Here is a 23,725-nt window from a genome sequence, read left to right on the forward strand (position 1 = left end):
AGTGACCACGGATCCGGATCATGAGGCTGAAATAACCAGAAGAATAAGAATGGGCTGGGCTGCGTTTGGCAGGCATTCTCAAATAATGAACAGCAGGTTGCCACTATCCCTCAAGAGGAAAGTGTATAACAGCTGTGTCTTACCAGTACTCACCTACGGGGCAGAAACCTGGAGGCTTACGAAAAGGGTTCTGCTGAAATTGAGGACGACGCAACGAGCCATGGAAAGAAGAATGATAGGTGTAACGTTAAGGGATAAGAAAAGAGCAGATTGGGTGAGGGAACAAACGCGGGTAAATGACATCTTAGTTGAAATCAAGAAAAAGAAATGGGCATGGGCCAGACATGTAATGAGGAGGGAAGATAACCGATGGTCATTAAGGGTTACGGACTGGATTCCAAGCGAAGGGAAGCGTAGTAGGGGGCGGGAGAGAGTTAGGTGGGCGGATGACATTAAGACGTTTGCAGGGACAACATGGCCACAATTAGTACATGACCGGGGTAGTTGGAGAAGTATGGGAGAGGCCTTTGCCCTGCAGTGGGCGTAACTAGGCTGATGATGATGAAAAGTAAATGGCCCCATCATTGAGTAATTTAGCTGAAGAGTTAGCATTGTGCAACCTGCCACGGGCAATCTTTAAACACTTGAAGTTGCTAAAACAAAAAGAAAGGGTACAGGATATATAATCATGTTTCCTCAAAAAAACCGTTTAAGATAATGTCAACCCTTTTCTGACGTGCAGTCGTCAACCAGTGTCCTATTATTTTGTTTGAAGGCGCATTTCTCCAATCTTCCAACTCTATTTGCTAATGCTCTTTCTGAGAAAGTTTTGGTAAATGGCAAGTCGGATAATTTGTCACATATCTCATAGTGTGATGCGTGGACTGTAGAAACCCCTCTACTAAGTGATCACAGACCCTACGCAGATAGTCACTTTCAAGAGACGAATAAAAAATAGCATACACTCTCGTCTCAATAAAGGTGACACGCTTGCATTTTTACAGCGAAGCTGTATACCTCTACCGTCCAAGGAAATTTTCATGTCGTAAGCAAAAAACTCCCCGTACGTGGGCCGATCCCGCAGATTGTGCAATGCCGGGCCGACCCGCGGCGGAAGGGAAGCAGACGTTAAACCCTCCCCTTACGTGGGCCATTCGCCATTCCCGCAGTTCACCATTAAGGGGCCCACATACACAGCTTCGCTGGTCATCCTTTTCACAGAGCGGAAGGGCACTGAGTTTTTTTAAATAGCAAATATGGTTAAGTGCTTGAAACTGGGTTTGCCGTATCCACCCGTCCTCCATTTTATACCATCGTTCTCGTGCGGCATCGCTGTCATCCTATTGTAGGTCGCTAGCAGAGGGACCTAGTGTTTTGTACATTTCGCTAGGAATATTTTCCTCAGTATTTATGGACTCAACTCATTTAAGTCGTTCTTGCCGCTTTGTGAGCTTGCTCTGTTTTCAACTGCGTTTCTGTCTGCTCTTGTAGGCTGCCGTCGAGCACAAGCTGAACCAACGCTTCTCCATCGCTCGCAGCTTTTCTTGGTGGGGCTTGTCTTGTGGCATATCGGTGTCCGGGCGGAGGAAACCTCCCTTCGGAGAATATGCGCTGGGGTGGTACTCGCACTTACCGTCACCTCGGCCTGGGCTCCGACACATGAAGTCCCCGTGAAGTGTCTCCGAAGTCTATATCCAAAGTCTACTCCAGCATCTACGGTGGACGGTGACCGCCTGTTGTGGGTCTGTCCAGAAACGACGGCAACTCGAGAAAGGATACTGAGAGCTACCAAGGTATACGAACAGATCGAACAGGCAATTGTAAGCGTTGGCTCACGGACGATGATTTTGCTAAGCCCCTATACTGCAATACCTATAAATGAGGAGGTGCTCCATGCTTCTTTATTGTTTCTTTATTTAGCCTTCACGTTTGACTTGATCGCGTCTTTCCTTCTTAGTTATTTTGTTATGTCCGTTCTTGGTGATCCCTTTCTGTCTCTATTGTTTTAATGCCCAAGCATTCTAGGGCTGTTTCCTCGCAAATCTGTCCGTATATATATATATATATATATATATATATATGAGCTACTGTGGAGATATCGAGGCATAGAGTACCTCGGCTACTCCATTTATTTGTGTTATACAGCAAAAGACAACGAATAACGATAAAACATTCGGCGGAGACACTTAAGACTGCTTGCGTGTGGGAATGCGAAAGCATTATACCGTTATACCGCAGGGCATAGGTAGTTGGAGAAATGAACAAAAAGGGGCATCAAATACACGCATGCGGCCCTGTTTAATGCAGGTACTGCAGCAATGAGTTTGGGCGTTTGTTGCCCCTTATCTGACGGGTACAAGACGCATTCGCGGTAAATATACGAATGGCTCAATGTTCCAGTTCTAGTCTGTCCAAACATGTATTCGTGTCCCCGTGACAACAGCAACACCTTCGAAGAAAGACAATGCACTCGCCAAGCAGTGTTTTAAAATGATGTTATATTTGAACTCGAGAAAAAGAAATGAAATAAACACATATTCAATAATTTTTCACATCTTTCTTTGTATCTTTTGTCGCCTCTCAAGCTTTCAACGACTCCGTTACCGCGTAACACGCCATTAACAAGACGCTACTTAAGGCGAGTATACATAATTCAATCTTTCTCTCTCACACACACACGCACACGCGATGTCATTTAAATACATCTTCTTATGTGATTACACTCCTTCAAACCATTTGTGTTTTATTTATCTTGAGACCATACGATAACCTCGAGCGCTCCTAGCGCGGAAGGGAACAACACAGCGTTTTGGTCTCTATCATGGCACACAAACCTCACCCGCACATTGACACAGGAAAACGACGAGGCCTAGCTGACTCCGCCGTTGTTGGTATTGGTTGGAAGCAACATGGAGTGAGCCGAGTACGCGAGGAATTGTCGATGACAGCTTGTAATGAATAATAACGATAATAATTGTCAACAACGACAAGTATGCTAGAGAACATGTATTCAGAAGGCGTGGGAGAAGAAGAACACAATAAGTTGAATTTGCTGTGCATTCCAAACGCCAATTGATGATTTCTCGCACTCAGTGCACCGCAGGTCACAAAACGCAATCGTCTCTTGAAGCGCTAGTCGCGACATCAAGTCCAAGAGTTTTAAAAATACTGAAAGCTGCTTCCATTTGGATAAATGTGTAGCAATCACAGAGACACAGACCTGTTAAGACATATTTCCTTCAACCGTTTTACCTCGGTGTGGGCATTTTGCGTTAATGAAGCTATGGCAGTAGAGATTCATGTACGACGCACATACGTTTGTTTACCTTAAGGTCGGGTCAGAGCAAGCATAGGCGGCAACATAACCTTGAAGCAAACAGCAAATGGAGATATGAAGTTAGGCAACGCACTTCATTTGAACTTACGATTAGCATAAAAAAAAAGTCATTCAATAATTGCCGACCATAATTGGCATCAGACAGACACAGTAGCAAGCAATGAACTGCCTAACACTTCTTGCATATTATTGATTAAAAAGAGAGAACAATAAATAAAATTAATGATGGCGCCTTTTAATGTCTGGGTTTAGAGCTGATGGGACCAGTAATCGGCTTGCATGCAAAGTCAAGTGTCGTTTCACGGCACTTCCGCACTTCATAAACTGCTCAGGGCGTGCAATCGACAGACGCACAAAAGCAAACGTCAATTGCCCGTGTTGAACCCTGATAGCGATAGATGGCGCAACGTTTTTGAAACCGATCGAAGTGTGAAGGTTCTCTCGCGGAAATCCGAAACGTCGTTTCAGTGTCAGCTAAGCTCACTAGGAGGCGCCACAGTACTCGCTCCTTTGCCTTCGTTTGCGCAACACATGCAGATCTGGGGAAAAAATTATATATATATATATATATATATATATATATATATATATATATATATATATATATATAAGTCGGATCTGGTAAAGGCCTCGGATCTTCGAGAGTGTCAGCTTTTGTGCCTTTGTGCACGTGTGATGTGTAAACGTAACCGTGAAATACAGCATATGTGTAATGCGAGGTTTTGGTTCGAATTATCGAGCCGCCAAATTCGCTTCACGTACTGGTTCTCAGCTACAAGTAGGAGTTTAGGGGCTTTTTGGCTTATATGGCGGAAAATATGGTGCTCTTTTTATTCGCTCCGTATACATACACTTTTTTTTTCTATATTGAGGCTCTGAAATTTACTTTCGTAATACGTGAAGCGTTGTATGGTAATCTTGCCGCCAACGAAAGCTGGCAGCCGTCGGTCTAACGAACTTGGGCTGAAGTGCTCCATTAAGAGTGGAGGCCTTTACATATTTACCGCGCGATGTACAGCCTGCTTTACCAAAAAAGAAAGAGAAGAGAAACGACGTACTTAAAATGACGTTTGCAGCGTTGTTATGGTTGCAGGAATTGTCGTGCACTCCTGAAGTCATACAAGTGCGTCGAAAGAGCTGCTTCTGGGTTCTGGAGCAAGCGTGGATTTTACCGCGAAGAAAATTTCAACAGAAGTAAGAATGAGTGTACACCGGCCCACTGACATGTCAATAAAAGCATCACATTTGCTCAGATATTAAAAAAAAAGAACATGGGTGCTGTTCACACAGTTGAACACAACTAGGTAAGCCGCTACAACAACAGTGTTCCACGCGACGTAATCACACAGTTCCTCGAACACGTCAACACGAGCAGAATGTACAAGTCCTCAGTAACGCTAGCTTGTCGCATTACGTACGGTGTCGTACAATTGCGCTCTACTCCGCAACAAATAAAAAAAAAGCGATGAAACCGGGGGTGGGCGTGGCGGCTTTGCTCTGGTGAATCAGTGAAAACTGTCTCGAACTCCCCGAAAGCAGAATCGCGGTACCGCAACGATTTATGTATTTCATTGCCTGTCGTTTATCTACCAACAGACTTCGAGGTTTCGTAAGGGGTCTCAGTTTCCTTCTGTTTACAAACGCGCATGAGTCGGACACACAGGTGAACCGGATCTTCCGACACCAGCGCATCTACGAAAAACAAAAAGAAAGGGAAGGTAGTTGAGAGGGGGAAGAACACACACTCAGTCGTTCGATTCGTAAAACCGGCACCTCCTGCCTGATCTGAAAACGACGAGGAGGAGATGATAGCGTACAATTCTTTTGTCTTCTCAACCGGCCACACCGCACAAATCTCGCGCACGCACATAAACACACACGCGAAAACTTCATAAACAGTGCGACAACGCTTTCTCTTTCAATATATCGGTTAACACCAAACATAAATAACGCGAAACGCAAGCGCTTTTGGAAGGCGAAGGACGAAACACCATAGAGCCAAAGTCAGAAGTGAGATATATGATGTCCACATACAAATGACAAGGTAGAATACAACAAAAAGTTATGTGTCAAGGAGTGCGTGGAGCTGTCATTTCGTCGACCCGATGAGTGAAGAAGATGAAGAGAAGGTTTTTTTTTATGTATGTGACTTTTGTAAAACCTTTCGTAGGCTTCACTTTGCAGTAGCGGCACGATTTGTCGAAAATTTTCCTAGTTTGCAAGCTGTCGCGCCCTCTGTGAGTAGTCATACGAGCTTCAGAATAGATATTGCCGAACTGATACACATGCGTGCTCCTTGCACAGTGAGGGGCTAGCCTGAATTAAATAACGCTTATGACTAAGTGCTTAAAGAGAAACTGTCACGAGAGATCACCTGCAGTGGAGATTGGCAGAAACGGCATGATCGAGAAATCTGTCTTTAAAAAAAAAGAGGCTCAATAATAAAGAAGAAATGAAGCATGACAAAAACGCAGTACCAGGGAATAAAACAGTTCATGACTCGACCAGGGGAGACAACACACAGGGTACCTCCGAGTAGTGACGTGGTGGCATTGTATGTACACGCAAGGACCACCGCCGCACCACGGCGCTGCTCGTTCACTAAGCCAGCCGGAGGTGGACACGGTGACCGCGAACGTTGACGCAGCGTTCGTTGGTAGACGCACGTTCCCGAAGCACACGCGGCACCGCAGGCTATGTGAACGGTCTGTTAAGCGTAGTCACCGCACACAGCTCGAGTGTTCCGGTGGCGCCCTCTCGCTGGCTGCGTGTGGGAGTTCACGGGGCTTGACCGGGCTCCGGTCAGGGCGGGTTCGGGGACTGCAGGTCTCGGAGAGATGCGAGAAGGGAAAAAGATGACGCGCGCAAGGGGAGGCAAAGGTGACCTCGGTCTAGCCGATGGGCGTCGTGGACTCGGCTGCAGGGAAAAGGGATAAAACAAACAGAGAGCGACGGGTTAGTTCGGGTAATATAACATCGCTCTGTCAGTGAAAGCATTCAGATTTCTAATCAAGTGGTTACACCACACATAAGAGACAGAGTGAGAGAAGGGAAGAAGAGCCGGAGAGCTCTACGAGAGAGGACAGCCAGAAGCACATCCAGTTTGCAACGCAGGCGGAATGAGGTCAAGAGATCTAAAGAAAGAAAGAAAGAAAGAAAGAAAGAAAAAGAAAGAAGGAAAGAAAGAAAAAAGAGAGAAAGAAAGAAAGAAAAAAAGAAAGAAAGAAAGAAAGAAAGGACACAGAATACGGAGGGCGCGTCCATACGGAGGTACACACAGATAGACTATACAATCCGTCACTGAGCTCTATTGTGTTCAGGAACAGCAGTACACTGAACACGGTAGGGTGTTGAACAGCCCGATGAGGTGTTCGTCATGGGGTAGATAGCACGGGGCTATGCAAGCAGATTATTGTATTGATATGCGCGGCTGCTGCGCAATTACTTTGATGAAATCCGCTGCGACTAAAGGAGCAAGTCAACATAGAGCGAATACTGAATGCAGGAGATGCCTCTAGCCCCCCGAATTTTCCTGCTTTCATCAATTTCTTGTTGAACAATAACTGTAGAATATTGCAAGCATCTTACTCATTCTGAGGCGCCATGATGATAAACCTTCGATTCTGAACAAGTACCAAAACTGCAAATTTCATATCTAGATAAAGCGGATACCTCGGTAGCCATGGGTAATTTGTTTCCTCCGAAACTTTTCCGTTCTGAGCAATTTCGGATGCACGGAATACGCGCAGCAGACGGTAATTAAGGATAGGAAAAATAAAAGAAACGGAATACCGCTAGCAAGTGCAAAACATGGCACACCACATCATTTGGAGAATAAAGGCATTTTGAGCAGACTGCCCGTAATGAGTTTATAAATACAACGACGTGTTCGCGTATAGGGACCGCGAGTAAAACTTGAAAAATGCTTCTTTCACTGGCCACTGACCACGCGAGGCACTCTTTACGATGTCGACGGAGGGGGCAGGGGAAAAAAATGCCGCGAAACGCCGGCAGTTCACCGCAAAAGAACCCGCGCTTTTTAAACCACTTTCGAAGCGAAGCCGCCGCCGGCAGTCAGCGAGCTGTTTTGCAGAAAGCGGGAGACTCCCGGTGAACCCGAACGATGCATTTCTCGTAATTAGCCGTCAGCAACACGGCGTCTCTCTTAATCCAACGGCGAGTGCCATTAAACCTGCAGGTAAGAGCCGCGCACCGTCGTCGACGCTGGCAGCGCCAGTCGTTTTGAAGAGTGGTTCGTGTCGAGCGCGCGCGCGCGCGCGATTTCTTCGCAGGCGATGTGGGCGCGCGGATTATATGGCGCGAAAAGCGCGGGGGATCGCTTTCCAATCTCAGCGTCGTTACAAACACGCCCGTTCTGCGGCGCCGATTCGGCGAGTTTTGGCTCGAAAAACTCCTTCTTGGTGCGGCATTCGCCACGTATGCGTGCGTGCCGTCCCATTAGGGGAGGGAGTGGGGTGAGCAGCAGTGATTCACAGTTGGTGCGAGAAAATGTGCCGGCCATCGAGACCTGGGACCGAGAGCCATTGAAACCGTTTACACAGAGATGCATCGTATAAACCCAAATTCATAGCGGTTCCGCATGAACGTTTCCCCAACCAGAAGCGCAGGCAGGTATCTCAAGCAGAGCGGACGCCCATTTGGTCGTCCGAAAGAACGGCTTGTAGACAAGCATGCGCTCTCTCTAAAGCCTGAAGCCATAGATCTCGCAATGGTTAACTTGAAGAAATGAGATGGCGCTGTTGTGAACGGGTGGGGATTACCAAAGGGAGGTAACCATTCCGGTGTCTAAACTTCATGAAATGTGTATTCTGAGTCTGAATCCTGAAAGCTACATTGCTTATGATTAGAGCCGTCGTTGGTGCTTGCGTTGGGGCTGCCTTTAGCATTAATGACTCCGCACATTCCAAACGAGTTGGAAATGTCTTGAATTTGCACGCTTTCAGAACGTCGGAAGCTAGGCAGGCGTCGTAATCTTATGTTTGCACGTGTCCAAGTCCATTGCCGTAGTTGGGAACGTACTGAAATGCCCGTGCTTGACGCCAACTATTCAGTATTGTGCTGATACCATTCATTAATTGGTGCGACATTATAATATAGAGTTGCTGATTGCAGAAGACCGTAGCTGATCAGGAGTTACAGTAACGGCTCTCCTTAACAGTCTAGTGTGTATTACATTACTGTACACTGCGTCATTGTCACACTATAGCTTCGGCACGCGTACCTATTCAGAAACGATACAATGCCGCTGTTTCGTTGTCCCTGTAGCACCGCCACATTAAAGGCATAACCATAAGGCAAAGCGCTTGCCGAACAGCTAGTAGTCCGACAATGTCGTCCGTTTTTAACAGCAGCAGCAGTAGAAAGTCCCCTTTGTACCAAGCGTTTCCACGAGTCCCAATTAGGGACTATTAATTCGATTTAGAGAGGACAGCTAAAACAACTAAAAGCGGTAACAACCACTTCACGCATGACCGTGTTCGTGCCCGAAGGCCTTCCTTCGTACTCTCTCTGAACATCGGCCCAAAGCAAACGCGCACAAAAGAATATGCACATAAATAAACTAACCGAGCTGCTTCGTCATGCGTATTGAAACGACGATGCCCTGCACGCTGCAGTTCTTCATCTTGCTCGAGCGCACGCCCCACGCAATTCTATTTGCTTCTTCTTCGTTTCTCCTTTTCCAATTCAAGCGCGGCCGTTGCCGCGACTTTCCGGGGCGCTTCTGCTCTGCCCCCCCTCCTCCCCTCAGCACCCTTCTTAAAAACACAATTAGCGATTGTGTTACGGGGGAAACAAAACAATTAGCTCGAAACTGGCGGCCTATATGCGCTTACGTCCGACTCCTCCACGTCCTTTATTTTTTTTTTTATTAATTTTCTTTTTACTTTTCTTGTTCCACTTTCCGCCACGCTCTCCGCCGCCGCCAGCGTGCATTTCCGCAGCTGCTTAACGCGCAGTTATCCACGCGCTTCTGCTATTTCGACGGCGTCATCGTTAGGAAAGACTTAATGCCCCGCACACAGCGGCCGCGCCAGCGAGGGGTGGCGAGTCTAGCGTGCCGAGAAGTTCTTTTTGCTCCCCAAAACGGTGGGAGGGGGCCTTCTTTTGTTTTAACGAAAGCCCAGGCTGCGTCGTCTGCTTGGGCAATTTACTCCGGAACGCTTGGAGGAGCAGACGATTTTGTTTTCTCGGCTCCCTGTTAGGCCTCAGTCTTCGTTTTTTTTCACTCACTCTCTCTTCACCCTTGTTTTCTATCAGCGCTCGCTCTGCGCGTGTCGTGTACCAGACCCAGCTGAGCGCATCTGGAAGAAAAATGCGTTGGCGTCGACGGCCTCGCCAAGACAAAAGGAAATTCGGTATACGCATCTCGCGCGGATTTCGGGCGCACAATATCGAGCACACAATACCGAGAGCTTGACGCGGTGGCGGCGCGTGTAGCTCTTCCACGCTCGCTTTAGTGCACCCAATCTGGTTACCCGACGAGTTACGAGCGACGCTGTTAACGGTCTTCTTAGGAGCGACTGCGTTGATAGCCAGAGGGCAAACGCTACACCAATGCACTCGAGTCAAAGTGCTTTATTTGTACGTAACGCTGAGCGTGCTCGAACGAAGACAAGTAAAAGCTAAGTGGAGGCTGGAATTGCAATAAAGAAAATCTGCTAGCTACATTGCAAGAACTAGCAGACTAGAATTTTTTTTTCGCGGTAGATTTATTGGAGAAACATAAGTGATCCTCTATAGGAGATACATTTAAGGGCGGTATACGGTTGAAATACAAAGGCGATCCTTCGAATCTTTTCTTTAGAAGAGTTCACGGTAGCCAGTAAGACGGCCTCGAGATGGTCGCTTTGCTATATGTGACAGAGCTTCGTATACGCTATATAGCCTAGCAATTTTGCTAGGTTTTACGACGCCTCTTTCTCCTCTTCCTCTTATGTAGGCTATAAAATAGGATTCAATCCTCGTTCCAATTCTTTGTATCTTCTCTTGCTTTCTCTGCACTGGCAACAGCAAAGCGGATCGTAAAATCAACATCACCTTACTTCCGTTTCACAGCTGTCTAGGCCAAATTTTGTTAAGTAAATATTGGGACATAGGTTCACGTGTGTTCGCGCTGTCACGTGCTTACGAACGAACCTTCTCCCACCCGGACGCTTGTTCGAACAGTGCGCTCTCATTTTATTCCGTCCATAAACGAAAACAGAGAGGGGACAGGAATCCGCAATGCATCATCTCATTGCCATGCAAGGATCCGAAAAGGCGAGCTGCACACTTATTTTCTTCATTCGATGCATTTTCCTCCCCACTGCGTTCAGTGACTCTCCGCTCACCGAAACCCGGACACAATACATTGTGCACGCGCGCTCTTCATTCGCTCTCAGGTCATAATCTCCCTGAGCGCTCCTGACGGCGCACCCTCCCGCACAGCTAGCAGGCATGCAGGCGCAATAGAGGTGAGCTTTTGTTCTTTGCATCTGCAGTTTTCTCGGGTCAGGTTCGTTTCGTTTCAGAAAGAGAAAACCTCTTGATCGTCGCTGCTGGCAACATTGAGCAAGCAAGCGGCGGTTCGGCTTCTCCGCCGAGCACGCCATCCATCAACCCATTCATCACGGGGGACAGCGGAGGTGTCGCCCTCTCTCGGCCGAGTTTATCTCGCCGCCAGGGCCTCTTTCCTAGGCTATAGGGCACAGGCCTATAGGGCCTTCGAGTGGGGCCCGCCGGTGATGGCACTGCATGCGTGAGCACCCTTTCCAGTCTAACGCAAGCTTAGCCCCCGGAGGCTTTGGCTGTCTTTCGAAACGAGCGAAGAGGCCTTTTTTGCATCGAGTCAATAATGGCAGAATCAAAATGAAAAGCTGAAACAGCGTAACTGCTCGGGACGAATGGTCCCTTGACGCCTTGCTGCGCGTACAGAACCAAGCAGGCGCGCATACTGGAGCACAAAACGCAGGTAGCAACTCATGAAAATGACTGTGGAAAGGGAAAACGATCTTTACCAAGTGCCCAGAACCCGTCAGATTCGTCTAGAGCACGGAAGCAGTGCGTCCCGGTGCGTCACCTGCTGGAGGCCACTATGATTTGAGAGCTTGCGTGTAAGCACGTGCCGAAAGATTGGCGCACCACCGCACAGCTAACATTATCGCTGTTTACTGTACACCCTGCGCAGCATCTCCGTTTCCACGACACTGCGAGTCACCGGAAACCTCGGCAGTTGTCAGCCGTGAAACGAAAGCACGCCTTCTCTGTGCGCAGTTCTATATCAGCTACGGGAGTGGGTGTCATCTCTGAGATGCGACCTGTGCTCTGTCGTTCTCCCTACTCATCTGGTAGATATTCCTAGCTCATACGCATGCTGCCTTGTGCTAGATGCCCTCCACAGTATAACACAAACGTATTCCAGAATGAACAGCTCCATCGCCGCGACAACTTAACTATGAATGTGATGTTCGATTGCAACGAGGAGAGTACAGTAAGCTCGGAAAAACTTTGTGCGGCCTGTACTTGGGCTGCAAGATCCCTGTCCATGGATGCGATTTCAGATAGGGCTAACTCACTTGTAAGATATCACAGATAGCAAGTCACCATGCGGCTTCTTAAGGTCACAGCAGTCATACCCCCGGAGTATTTTTGTGAATGCCCCTGTTACATCAGCTATGCGCGATGGATGAGCTTTCACAAAGGCCTCCAGACCACAGCCCTTTCTATCTCAGCACAGTTCTGGAAGCAGAATTATCTGAACTTGTTCAGGCCTTCCCACGAATCGCACCCGCCATCTTCGCCGCATGGCCTTCCACTACAGCCGACCACCAAACTTTCATCGCTGGACGCATAACCAATGATGAAAGAATCCACGTCTTCACTCACTTTACTCCTGTGCCGTATTGCGAGTTGAAATAATGCGGGAAAATATTAAGAACAAGATGCTACCTGCATTACAATTATTGTGGCCTACTTTTCTTCGTGGCGACATGGTGTTAAACGCGTTTTGATACATTTCGCACTAGCTTCAAGCGTTTCCGTGTACATTCTTTAGTTACTCAACATTATAACATTGCGCATCGCACCTTGTATTCTTCCCCCTACACGCATATCTCACCGCACCAGCCATCAGCTACAGGTTGCCCGTCCACGCTCACGCACTGTCACGTTTTCAAATTCTTTTTTTCTTCGCGCAGCTGCAGACTGGAACGGCCTTCCTAACGACGTTGCTGTCATTATGTGCCCATCGAAGTTCGTCGAAAATGTAAAAAAACTTCCTGTTATTGTGACTATGTATTTTTATTCTTTCCACCCCTTATGTAACGCACCATTTATTGGGGCCTTTAAGGTAATAAAATGAAATGAAATGAAATGAATTAAGCAGAGTGTGCTCACTAGTGACTGACTGCTGCTCTCATGACCCTTCATTGCGCATTCGGCTACCGGCTAGTCTACCTTAACGCGACGCCACTTTACTGCGTCGCTTCTGGCAGGGCGTCGCCTTTACAAGCGATATTTGTTTTCGCATTAGCATAACGGATGAAGACTCGTGCAGCTTTTACAATTGCGTCGAGACAATAGTAGACGTCCACGCCTAAAGTCCTTCTTTTGATGACGAAACACAGGCTCTGAGTGCTGCTTTAAGTCGACTGAACGACAGAGCGCTCACAAAAGAGAATGTATTAGGACCATAGACTCGGTCGTCACCTTATAAAGCCTCTATAATCCTCCTGCACTGTTAAAGGCGACTGGGCTTTGCGACCGCCTTTGATTGTATAGTGAGCGCTGTTGTGTGTGCGCGTACGTGACTCCTTAGCCTCTTTCCTTTTTTTTTCTTTTCTTCCCGCTTCTCTCAGCCGCAATGTAGGGCACCTGTCCTTACTTATCGTTCTGTTTCTTTCTCTCTACAGCTAACTTCCAATAATTAAGCGCCGGGAATGCACCAGCTGTGGAGCTACGCAATACGACAAGTCTTTCATCCTGAAAAGTAGCCATTAAACGAGCATTTCTCAAAGCACATAAATGATTTCTCGATCTTCTTCCTGCTGCTGCCTTAGCTTTGTTGCACACAAAGTAGAGCTGTCGCTCATATTATACCTATATCATTAAGCCTTTATTGCTACAACTCCGAAAAATGAATTTTGTGCCCACAAATGGGACTTTCGGCACCCCTACATTTCGAGTGTCGCAATTTAATAGAGTATGCAAGACAACAAGCCCAACGGAGCAAAGAAATATGCGGAAACGTCATGAACTTGAAAACAAAACACCCCCTCAGGCTAAACGATGACATTCACGCGCCTCTAAGCGCCAGCACCGCCTGTCTCCAACAACAGCAGTATACTCTACTCTTCCCCGGCTTGTTTTCGATCGTTTTCCTTTCTCGTGCTTTTGTCAGCGTAACGGCAGCATCAGCAAACAAGAAACAGCCGTCGGTGACGCAACGCGCCCAAACAAGTCTCCGTGGCGCAAGAGACGAGAACGGAAGACGTTTCTGCAGCCAGGAACCATATAAAGAAAACGCAAAACTAAAAGAGCAGGGCAAAAGGAGAATAGGCGCAAGCGAATTCCTCGTCGCGAACCTTTCACTCTTTTTTTATAATTTATTTTCCTTTTCCCTGTTTAGTCGCTCCAAATCGCTCCCTTTCCTCAGTCGGGCATACCACCCTTCCTTTACGCTTAATGTGTGTGCGTCTGGCCGTGTTGACGCTTCCGACGCTAACGCCGACGACGCCAGCCGCCCGCTTCTTGCTTTTTTTCCTTTTCGTCCGCACTCATTTCGGTCGTCGTCGGTGGTCTTTCTCTGTTTTTTCTTAGTCTTTCACCCTTTGTTTGTGCGCAGTACACCCACACGCATGCACTCCGCTTTCCCAGTTCCTCTCTCCTTTTTTTTCTCTCCTTTTTCCCCTTTCCGTCCCTGGCTGGGCGAATGATTAATGATCGCTCGAGTGATCGAACAGCGGGAAATGGGCTCCGCGCTGCACAGACGCCGTAGGATCTCTCTTCCGCCCGGCACCCTCCCTCGCGCGCACTTTCAGCCGAACAGCTCTATGCAGAACAGGGACCGGCCAAAACAGCCAGCACGCGAAGGCGGCTAGAACCACACGTGCAAAAGAAATGAGAAACGAAAGTGCGACCGGCGCGCGTGTGCCAAGGATAAGAAAGGCAAGGAGAGCGCGCGAGAAGCAAAGGCACGCAGTCTACAGCGAGCGAGCCAGCCAGCGGATGGGCGCGTTATGCGGGGACAGGAAAATACGTGGAAGGAGTCTCATATTAAGGGAAGGAAACTTGGTTCGGTGGCGGCAGTGGGAGTCGAAACTCTCTCTACCTCTCTCTTTTATTTATTCGTTTTCTTTCTCTTTTTCTTCCGTTTATTTTGTACGTGTCGGAAGCTCAGTACCATGGCACCGGAGTGGGAATACATTAGGGAAAAGTCGTGCGCGAGCGTGCATGGCGCAGGCGAGGAGTGTGAAAACTGAGGTGAAGTTTCCCGGGAGCAACGGGATCAGATTTTTTGCCCGAACAGAGGGCGAACGAAAGTGGTGAAGACTTTCTTTCCCGCCTTTATTTGACACTAGGTACTTTTCTTCACTGTCATAGCAGCGTGAATTGCTGGCAAACTACTTCCAAACACAAAACTAGCTCTTCGTGGTTCGCCGAGGATGTGTGTAAGTTAAAACGCGAGAGCTCTAAAGAAAAGGACACGTTCTATCTCATCGAGATTTAACATTCACATCAACCGCCAGACACTTGAACCACTCGTGTACTGCCATGACATTTACGAAAGATACCTCGTGAGAGGTGTACATGCTTGTACAGTACTCAAGACAACGGGTCTTGATAAATGACGAAATACAGAGAGAAACCCATCAGTGCAAAACTGTTTTTTTTTTGCACTGATTTCTTTCACATAAATTTGCTCGAAGGGATTTGACCAGCGCGTAATTATATCGCATTTACTACACACGCTTACATTTGACATCGTCACCCAACACGGATGGTAGTTTTTGAAGAGAGCGATAGTATTTAGTTTTATATTTTAACACTTTCTTTTTAACTTCCCACAACAAGCATTGTCAGTGATGCACAATTACTCTGTGAATAATATTTCATTCTTGAAGGGATCACGATCACGACTACGATTAGCAGATAGGCATGCTTGCCAATAGGAGACCGAACGGCACATTGCGTTCTATTTTAACGTCGGTATGTCTTTATCAGCGCGGGACGAGGATATCTATTACGAACTCGCGTGCTTAGTTTCGCAAAACTCATATAATACGTGCGAAGTTCGACTCCAGTGCGGAATCCGAGATTAAGTGCGAAATGGAAGTAACAGGGCCGTTGAATGCGCACGCCGACAGCGCACGGTTGAACACTGCAAGACGTAGTGTTATACATGTAGTCTCTAACAATGCACAGCACGCTACAGAAATAGAGAATCCACATCAATTGCTTCGTATTTCATTGTATTGTTTAGTCACGGAAATGATCCGCACGACAATTAATCTTCGACACTGCGTGCTACCGGAAAGCGTGCTTCTCCTTGCACATAAATGCAACAGGCGAAGCCAGCACTAACATTTTTCAGCTGCAGAAAGACTGTTTGCCAGAACTCCGGTGCTATGCCGGTTGAACACAGCAACAAATGCGTATGTGATAACTGCGCTTATGTAAGAACTTCATAAAAGAGGTTTCAGTTGATTAAATTTGAGTTCGTTATAAAATGACGAAATCACGTCCAACCACAGCATTCTACAGGGCGTTTCATTTTTAGCTGCACCAATTTTTTTTAACATTGCCTATGGCAAATAGCGCAATTGTGACCCTTGATCTTTAAGTTACTCGATGAGGCGGCCATTACTTCTACAAGAAATCATAATGTTCAATTGAATAATTAGCGTAATTAGGCTAATTTATTTTAATTAAATATTTTACGCCACATATTTTAATCTACGAATTCTAGCCACTGAGTTCGCACGGTGTATCCGCTTGGAACGAATTATCTGGACATCGCCAGTTCCGATATATTAATTTTCAAAATGTCTGTCGAAATGCATGGGTGTTCCAGTTACTTTTGTGCTTCAATGCATAAAACAACCGTTTCATAAAGAAGTAACTGGAGCGCCTATGCATTTCGCCGGACACTTTGAAAATTAGTACCCCGGAATTCGTTCCACGCGGATACGCCGTGCTAACTCAGTGGCTATAATTCGTAGATTGAAATATGTGGGGTGAAGTAATTAATTAAAAATGTAATTAGCGTAATTACCCTATTCATTGAATTGAAAATTTTGATTTCTCGTAGAAGTAATGGCTGCCTCATCGAGTAATTTAGATCTAGGGTTAGAATTGTGCTATCTGCCATAGGCAATATTTAAAAAAATTTGGTGCAGCTAAAAAAGAACATCGTTTAGTAGCACACAATAATTTTGATGCATGCAGACAATATTGTGTTTAGAAAAAGTTTATTTCGACAAGAGACGATGCGAAGCGTTAAGGGCCCCGTGTCCGGCGTCAACCACCGTTCCGGCGAAAATAATTTCGAACCACACATACGCAAGCCCTCCATGTAGCGCCAGGAAGTTACTGAACTAATTGAATTTCTCAAGGTAATATACGTCAAAAAAATCGTAAGGTACGACTTACAGACGACATACAAACACAATAGCGCCGGACTGTAATTTGAATATACGTGAAAACATAATTCAGTTACGCGGAAACTCAAAACACAAACCCCTTTTCCAGCGTTTCTACAATTCATAGAGCGGCATGGCCGCTCTATGATGGCGCGCGCAAATCTCAAAGGCCATAAAGCGGCGCGCACGGTTCTTTGCAACACACCCAGATGGCGCTCGCCTTCGCCGCATAGCGGCCCACGCCAGAGGCCGCATTTCTATCAGAAAGCTCACCTTGGTGCATAACGTTTGCCGCCAGCGCTTCTTGGTAAGCATAAGCTGCAGTTGCCGGGAATCATGAGAAGTAGTCAGGGATCTTTGAATGCTGTCGCGTTCCACTCTTAAAGGTGAAGCTTACGCGTCCTCCAAATTTTATGCCGCATGTAGCGCACAAAATGCATAGAAAGTTCCGAATTTGGCAGATAAGAAACACTCAATTGTGCTAGAGCTTATGCAGCTATTGGTATAGACAGGTTGAAGGACTAAAGTTTCCCTTTTGCCTTCAAGTATTAAAGAAAGCCTGCGTGGACGAACAATCGAATTAAATGAGTGGTCATCAAAGCAATATAAACAGCGCTTTAAGCTGAAAAGAAAGTAACTTATAGAAAAGAAAGTAACTTATAGTATAAATGGGCATCACTTTACAAAACGAAGGGAGATCAACCTGGCGCGTTCTAATTACGTGGCAGCTCCCAAGAATGGCCGTTATAGGGCACGTGACCTCTATTTTCAGCTGTTACTCTGTCATTACGAGATCGCATCGAAATGCACATTTATCTTGTTCCAAATAAAGGTCCTCGAAGTGTTGAAGCGCAATAAAGTAACACATAGAATTCAGGAATAACTAAGAGAGTGATAAAGGGGAAGGATAGGTAGGGAGGTCAACCAGACGGCGCATGCGGTCTGCTACGCAGCATAGAGGAAAGGGAAATAAGGGATGAGAAGAAAGAAAGAAAGAAAGAAAGAAAGAAAGAAAGAAAGAAAGAAAGAAAGAAAGAAAGAAAGAGTCACTTCAATTCCTGGAGTAGGTCGTCAATGTGATATGCGCGTAGTTGCGACAAAGCAATCCTTTATCACATCTTTACACTAAATACGTAGATCGCATTCACGTGTATACGAATGGGTCATGCTGGAAACAAAGCTGTACATCTGCGTTTTATATACCTGCCTACCAAGAGAAAAGAGCTTATAAGCTTTACCAATTTACAACGTCCCCAACGGAAGAACTCTCTGCAATACTTTCTGCTTTACGTTACATATGTCAGCAGTCAGAACCACTTCGCTGGGTAATTCTGAGTGACTAACAAACCTCATTGATGTGCTTAAATGAAATAAGTTTAAGTAAAGCAAACAGCACATTGACATACGAAATACAGAAGACATACGCCATAGCGAAAGAGCTACGACACGACATAACTTTCCAGTGGTGTGACATAACTTTCCAAGTCAGTGTGAAATTATAGGAAATGTAACAGCTGATCACAGGGCAGGTGCAGCACATCAAGAGAATGAATTATTACTAGTTCCTCTAGCCTAGTGATGCGCGATGTCTATTCAACAAACTATGTGGTAGATTATCCAAGGAAACTTGGTTAATATAGATCCTGGAATTTAATTCAATATTCCGTTCAGAATTAGTCGATCTGTTGAAACAACAGTTCATAGGCTTGGACTAGGCACTGCCTGTACAAAGAGCTTCTTGCACAGGATAAGAAAAACTAACAGTGCTACATGCTCGTGTGAAGAGGCTGAAGAAGACATAGAACGTCTTCTTCTACACTGTAAAAATCACGATGCTCCCCGCAGAACCTCTAGAAAAATCTACATGGCTTGGATAGACGGCTACTATCCTTAGGAAAAAGTTTAGGCCCATAGCCAATAGAAAAACTTCAGAGAGAAAAAGGATGCATAGAAAGGCAGGGAGGTTAACCAGAAAAAGTTCCGGTTGGCTTCCCTGCACGGGGGACAGGGTGAAGGGGGGATAAAAAGAGAGAGCAAAAGGAGGAGATAGAAAGAAATGTAGACGAGCACGAGGAAACCGCGTACACTACAGAGCGGTAGGGGGCGGCGTTCTTACAGTATATCGTGAAGCCCCGCAGACCGCAGGAACCTTAATAACGCGAGTAAGGCCTTTAGCATGGATGTTCTGTCGGAGTACTGACCTAAAGCTTTCAGTTCTGATAGTGGACGACTGTCCAACTGGTCCAGTACTCTGCACATCACTTGTCTCTGAGCACTATATCGCGGGCAGAAACAGAAAATCTGTGCGAGCGTCTCATCGATGTTGGATGTGGCGCACGTGGGGCTGTTGGCCATTCCAATAAGGAAAACATACGAGTTCGTAAATGCAACGCCTAGCCACAGACGGTACAGCATGGTCTGTTCACGTCGTGGTAACCCAGGCAACGAACGAATGACACATGGTGGAGACAACGAACGCAAACGACACATGGTGAAAGAAAGCTTCAGACCATCGCTGCGCGCGGCTTAGTAGAATTTAGGAGGAATCAAAAATATCACAAAAATACTAAGTCATACAACAGCTGCTGCTCGAATTGTTATTATTAACAGGCACTCTTAATTAAATGCTCATTGTGTCTTCGTGTTGATGTACCATTTGTATTTGTTGCATTTAGAGTGCGGCATTTACGTGTCCAACATCTTCTGTGTGAACATCTTGGTTTTGTGAACATTTATGCTGTGTGAACTCATGTGTTGCATGTGAACATTTCGGTGTTGTATTTATGCTATGTGAACTCTTCTGTTGCGCGAACATTTATTTATATTGCAGTACTGAGACTTAGTACGTGAATGTTCGTTCATGTGTTTATTTGTCGAGATTTGGTGATTGCTGACAACTTCCCGACGATTAACTATAACGTAAGAGAAGAGGAGTAGCCGGCACCACAGATAGGCACCAACTTCTCCTTAGATACATTTAAAAAAGAAAGAAAGGAAGAAAGAAAGAAAGGAAGAAAGAAAGAAAGTAAGGAAGAAAGAAAGAAAGAAACAAAGAAACAAAGAAACAAAGAAACAAAGAAAGAAAGAAAGAAATAAGAGAGGAGAATGATTGTGCCGGTGCATCCTCCTGATACACATCGAAACTATACAGTCGCTGACTGAGGTCAGCTTGCTTTCAGTGGCATGAAATGTTAAAAAAAGATCGCAATAAGAGTTGTAATGGAGCCATCTAATAGGACATGACCGAATTCGTGTTCTTTTACTTAAGTACTACATGGCAATGACACGTTAATTTATTTTCTTTCTTTTTTCATAATGTATCACTACTAAGGCTAGCTGTCGCAGGAGAGACTCGAAAGTAAAATAAAAAGCCACGGGCAATGCCTGCACTCTTGCAGATCATTTTCATATTTTCAGGAACGCGCGTTAGGAGTTAGCTTTAAGAACTCGACACAAGTACAGTACCAGAGCACCGCAATAGCTAATGCAGGTCGCCCAGAAATACGCAAACTGCACATATACTTATTGATCTCCTTAATTAAATATAGCTGCGTCATTTAAATTGATGCTCGAATTCGTCAGCTTCGTTCGGTCTAACTTAAGGCGCAACACTTTGCCGCTGGCGGCGAGCACAAATCGACATCAAACGCATCCACCGCGTTCGTAATGTTTCGCCTCGTCAAGCCCATGGGCTCGCTAAAGAAAAAAAATTAATTTATTATTCGATTCAAGTACGTTCTCATTCGATGACTGTTTTTCGTAGTGGGTCTGTCAAAACAGAGTTCTCCCATCTTGCGAGTGCGTGAAAGCCGTCGATGAGCACCGGAGACGCGCCGCGCCCGCTCTGCAAGTACGCCAGCGGCGGCGGCGCTGAATGTTTGCCTGGCAGGGCGCCGCAGCACACGCTCGCAAACGGGCAAGCGAGCAGGGTAAAAGGGAGGCGCTCTTGGGTTTCCGAAGTTAATGGATTCCAATCTGGAGAGCGTATTTCAGAGGCCACGCCGGGCGATGGAATATGGACAGCGAGAGGAAATGAGCGGCCGTAGCTAGTGGTGAAAAAGAAAAAGAAAAACAATAAAGAAGGAAGCGCAGGAACGAGAGCGCCGGGGCAAGGCAGCCATGCCCCGAAGAGGCAAACGAGCTAGCCGTCCCCATATGAAGAGCGAGGGCTGGATGTTTTCGTAATTGCGTGCGAATCGCACCAGATGGCTCCAACTACGCCGCGCCGCGTAGCCTCGCCGCTGTCTCGGACGCTTTTGTCTTTGCCTGCGTGGCTTGGCTGCGCGCGTTTGTGTAGCTGCCCCTTTCACATATAGCTGCGCGTGTACGCGCCGCTTTGCCCCTTCGAGCGTTAGCCTCGTAATAGCGTCGTTCTCGTGCCGTAAGACGGGCGCATAAACTAGAAATGGCGGCGCGCGCTGCGTTGAAGCGACGACTTCAGCGACCTCCGTTGCGTGGCTTTAGCGAGCAACGAACGCGCTGCGCTGCAGGGTGCGCATCAAACCGAGGGTTGCGGCTTGCTTGCGCTGTTTCCAAATAGGAATGAGCCAGGTAAAAACGTGTCAGTCAGGCTGACCTGTCCTCTGGACGTGTGAAACTGGGGTACGTTATTTCGTATCTATTTACGTGTAGCTCCGCCATAAAATCTGCCTTTGTGAATTAGGCGACCCCTTTATCGTCGACTTACTGGTGTGTGATGGCATTAGCGGAAATTTGCAAAGGAAGGTACTGAAGATTGCCGACACCACCTGGCGACACAGCTTGACCACGTGCATACCAAAGACAACGCGCAATACTAATACGCTGAGGATGGCAGGACGCCTCTGACGACGAGCGATCCGCTGAGAGAAACGACACAGCGGCCATACAAGGTATTAACTACAACACTCGCTAGAGGCGCTTTCGTCCCGGACGAAAAAGAAAGAAAGAAGGGAACGAGAGAGAGAGAGAGAGAGGGTAAAGGAAAGGGTGATACAGAAGAGGATGGCGCACGACGCGGGTCACAGTCGACGTCGATTGTTTCTCACGGTACATGATTAAAAAATAAGCCCGACAGAATACAGTGGCTAAGACGGTCCTTTAAGGGCGAGTTTGTCGAAGCAGCAAGAGACCCGGCTTCGGTCAAACAAAAGCAGAGCGCGCGATAATGCCTCCTTCGTATAACACATCGGGCGCGCCATACTGTTCTACGCGCGTGATAGCAGGCGCCCAGCAGTGGCGCGTCTCGGGCAGCCACGGCTTGCCTTTTAGCTCCGGGCGCGCTAATAACACGGCCGATAGCGCCAGGTAAAAAAAAAACGCACCTCGTCATCGTTCATACGACGAGTGCCTCGGGCAGCACCAGTAACGAGGAGAGAAGGCCAACCCGAGTTTCTTTCCTCGGCCGAGCCTCTTTTATTGTAGCTTCCAGCGCCCGGCGCGACGCGGTGGCGAGAGTTTTTGGCGACGTGAACAGCGGTGATAAGCGCAGCCAATTATTCCAGAGATTGGTCTGCGCGATACGTTCCCCCCCCACCGCTGCGCGTGCATCGCGTGCCTAGCATTTGCATATCGGCACGTCTTCGAATCCATCACCAGCTATAGTGGATGCAGAGGCCCGGGCGCATCCGCGCCATTTGGGGCGTCGCGCTCGCAAGAGACAAAACGCGCGCCTACGTCGTGCTCGCCGGGGCTATGCAGCAAGAGCGCACACACACACTCGCCAAAGCGCGTGCTTGTGACCGGGCTTCGCGCAGGACCTGGGCAAACAGGAGTGCGTGTGTGTGTGTGGCGGATGGGGAGAGGCAGCGGAGGTGCGCTGAACGCGACAAACGGCCGGTGACTGCTCGATAAACAAGGCCCCGCGCGATGCGACGCCGCGGCGCGACCGACGCAACGGTGGCGCGATGCGATGCGCGCTCCTCGCGGACTTGTTGACTCAGTTGTTTTTGTTGACGTCTCTCGCCAACGCGCGGAGAAGCCGGGGAGGACGCTGCCTAAACTGCGGCGATACTGGCAGGAGCTTAGCGCGATGGGCCCACGCGAAAGAGTTCATGTTTATTCATAAAGCAGTTTGCGGGACGGCGTTGGACCAAAGCCGCCTTTAGCGGCGCGCTTCGCGATTTCTCTCCCCCCCCCCCCCCCCCACACACACACCCGCGCTGGCACCCGATGGAGGAAGGGACCAGAAGGAAGGTCTCGTGTATCGTTCTGTTTACAGGGCGGGAAACGAAAGGAGGGTGTCAAAGTAGTCCTGCGGAGCTGCCATAGCAAACCCTGCATGCATGATGCTCGGGAAGCAAAAGTTCTTGAACCCCCTGCTATGAGGAAGAGTCGACGAAAAACTTCTGGGGGATGTATAGTCTCATTTCATACATTAGGCGTCGCGACTAACTTTTGCTGAACCCCCGCAGAGCTGGCGTTTAACGCTTTCTAGCACGCAGGGCCACTCTACAAACAGAGCTACCTATCTCACTGTACCAACCCAATAAACTGGTGCTGAACAAGTGCTAAATTCCTCCCCGTAATCTGTCAGTTCGCAGTAGGCCAGCGATGAGTCAGCTCTAAGGTGAAAAACACCCTTAGCCCCGTCTTTTCGACAAGAAAGAGATACTCGCGTATATCTGCTGTGTAAGGGAATGTACAATGTCGGCCATGCTTTATTTCGCAGTTCCGCGCTAACGTCTTGTCAGCAGAGTGCAAGCTTAATTAAATTTGGGGTTTTACGTGCCAGAACCAGAATCTGATTTTCAGGCACGCCGTAGTGTGG

At 47.3% G+C, this 23,725-nt stretch overlaps 1 protein-coding gene across 3 annotated transcripts in view; it reads right to left on the reverse strand.

Moving 5' to 3' along the window:
- Positions 1 to 2,478: 2,478 nt before the first annotated feature.
- LOC126537031 (dachshund homolog 1-like) overlaps positions 2,479 to 23,725 on the reverse strand; it is a 245,232-nt gene continuing 223,985 nt past the window's right edge. For all 3 annotated transcript variants that reach the window (XM_050184144.2, XM_055073657.1, XM_055073656.1), the window contains one exon: positions 2,479 to 6,254. In XM_050184144.2, coding sequence (XP_050040101.1) covers positions 6,229 to 6,254 — 26 coding nt within the window. In that variant the 3' untranslated portion in view covers positions 2,479 to 6,228. The remainder of the gene's footprint in view (positions 6,255 to 23,725) is intronic.

The sequence above is a fragment of the Dermacentor andersoni genome, chromosome 4 (genome assembly GCF_023375885.2).
Source record: "Dermacentor andersoni chromosome 4, qqDerAnde1_hic_scaffold, whole genome shotgun sequence".
NCBI lineage: Eukaryota > Metazoa > Arthropoda > Arachnida > Ixodida > Ixodidae > Dermacentor > Dermacentor andersoni.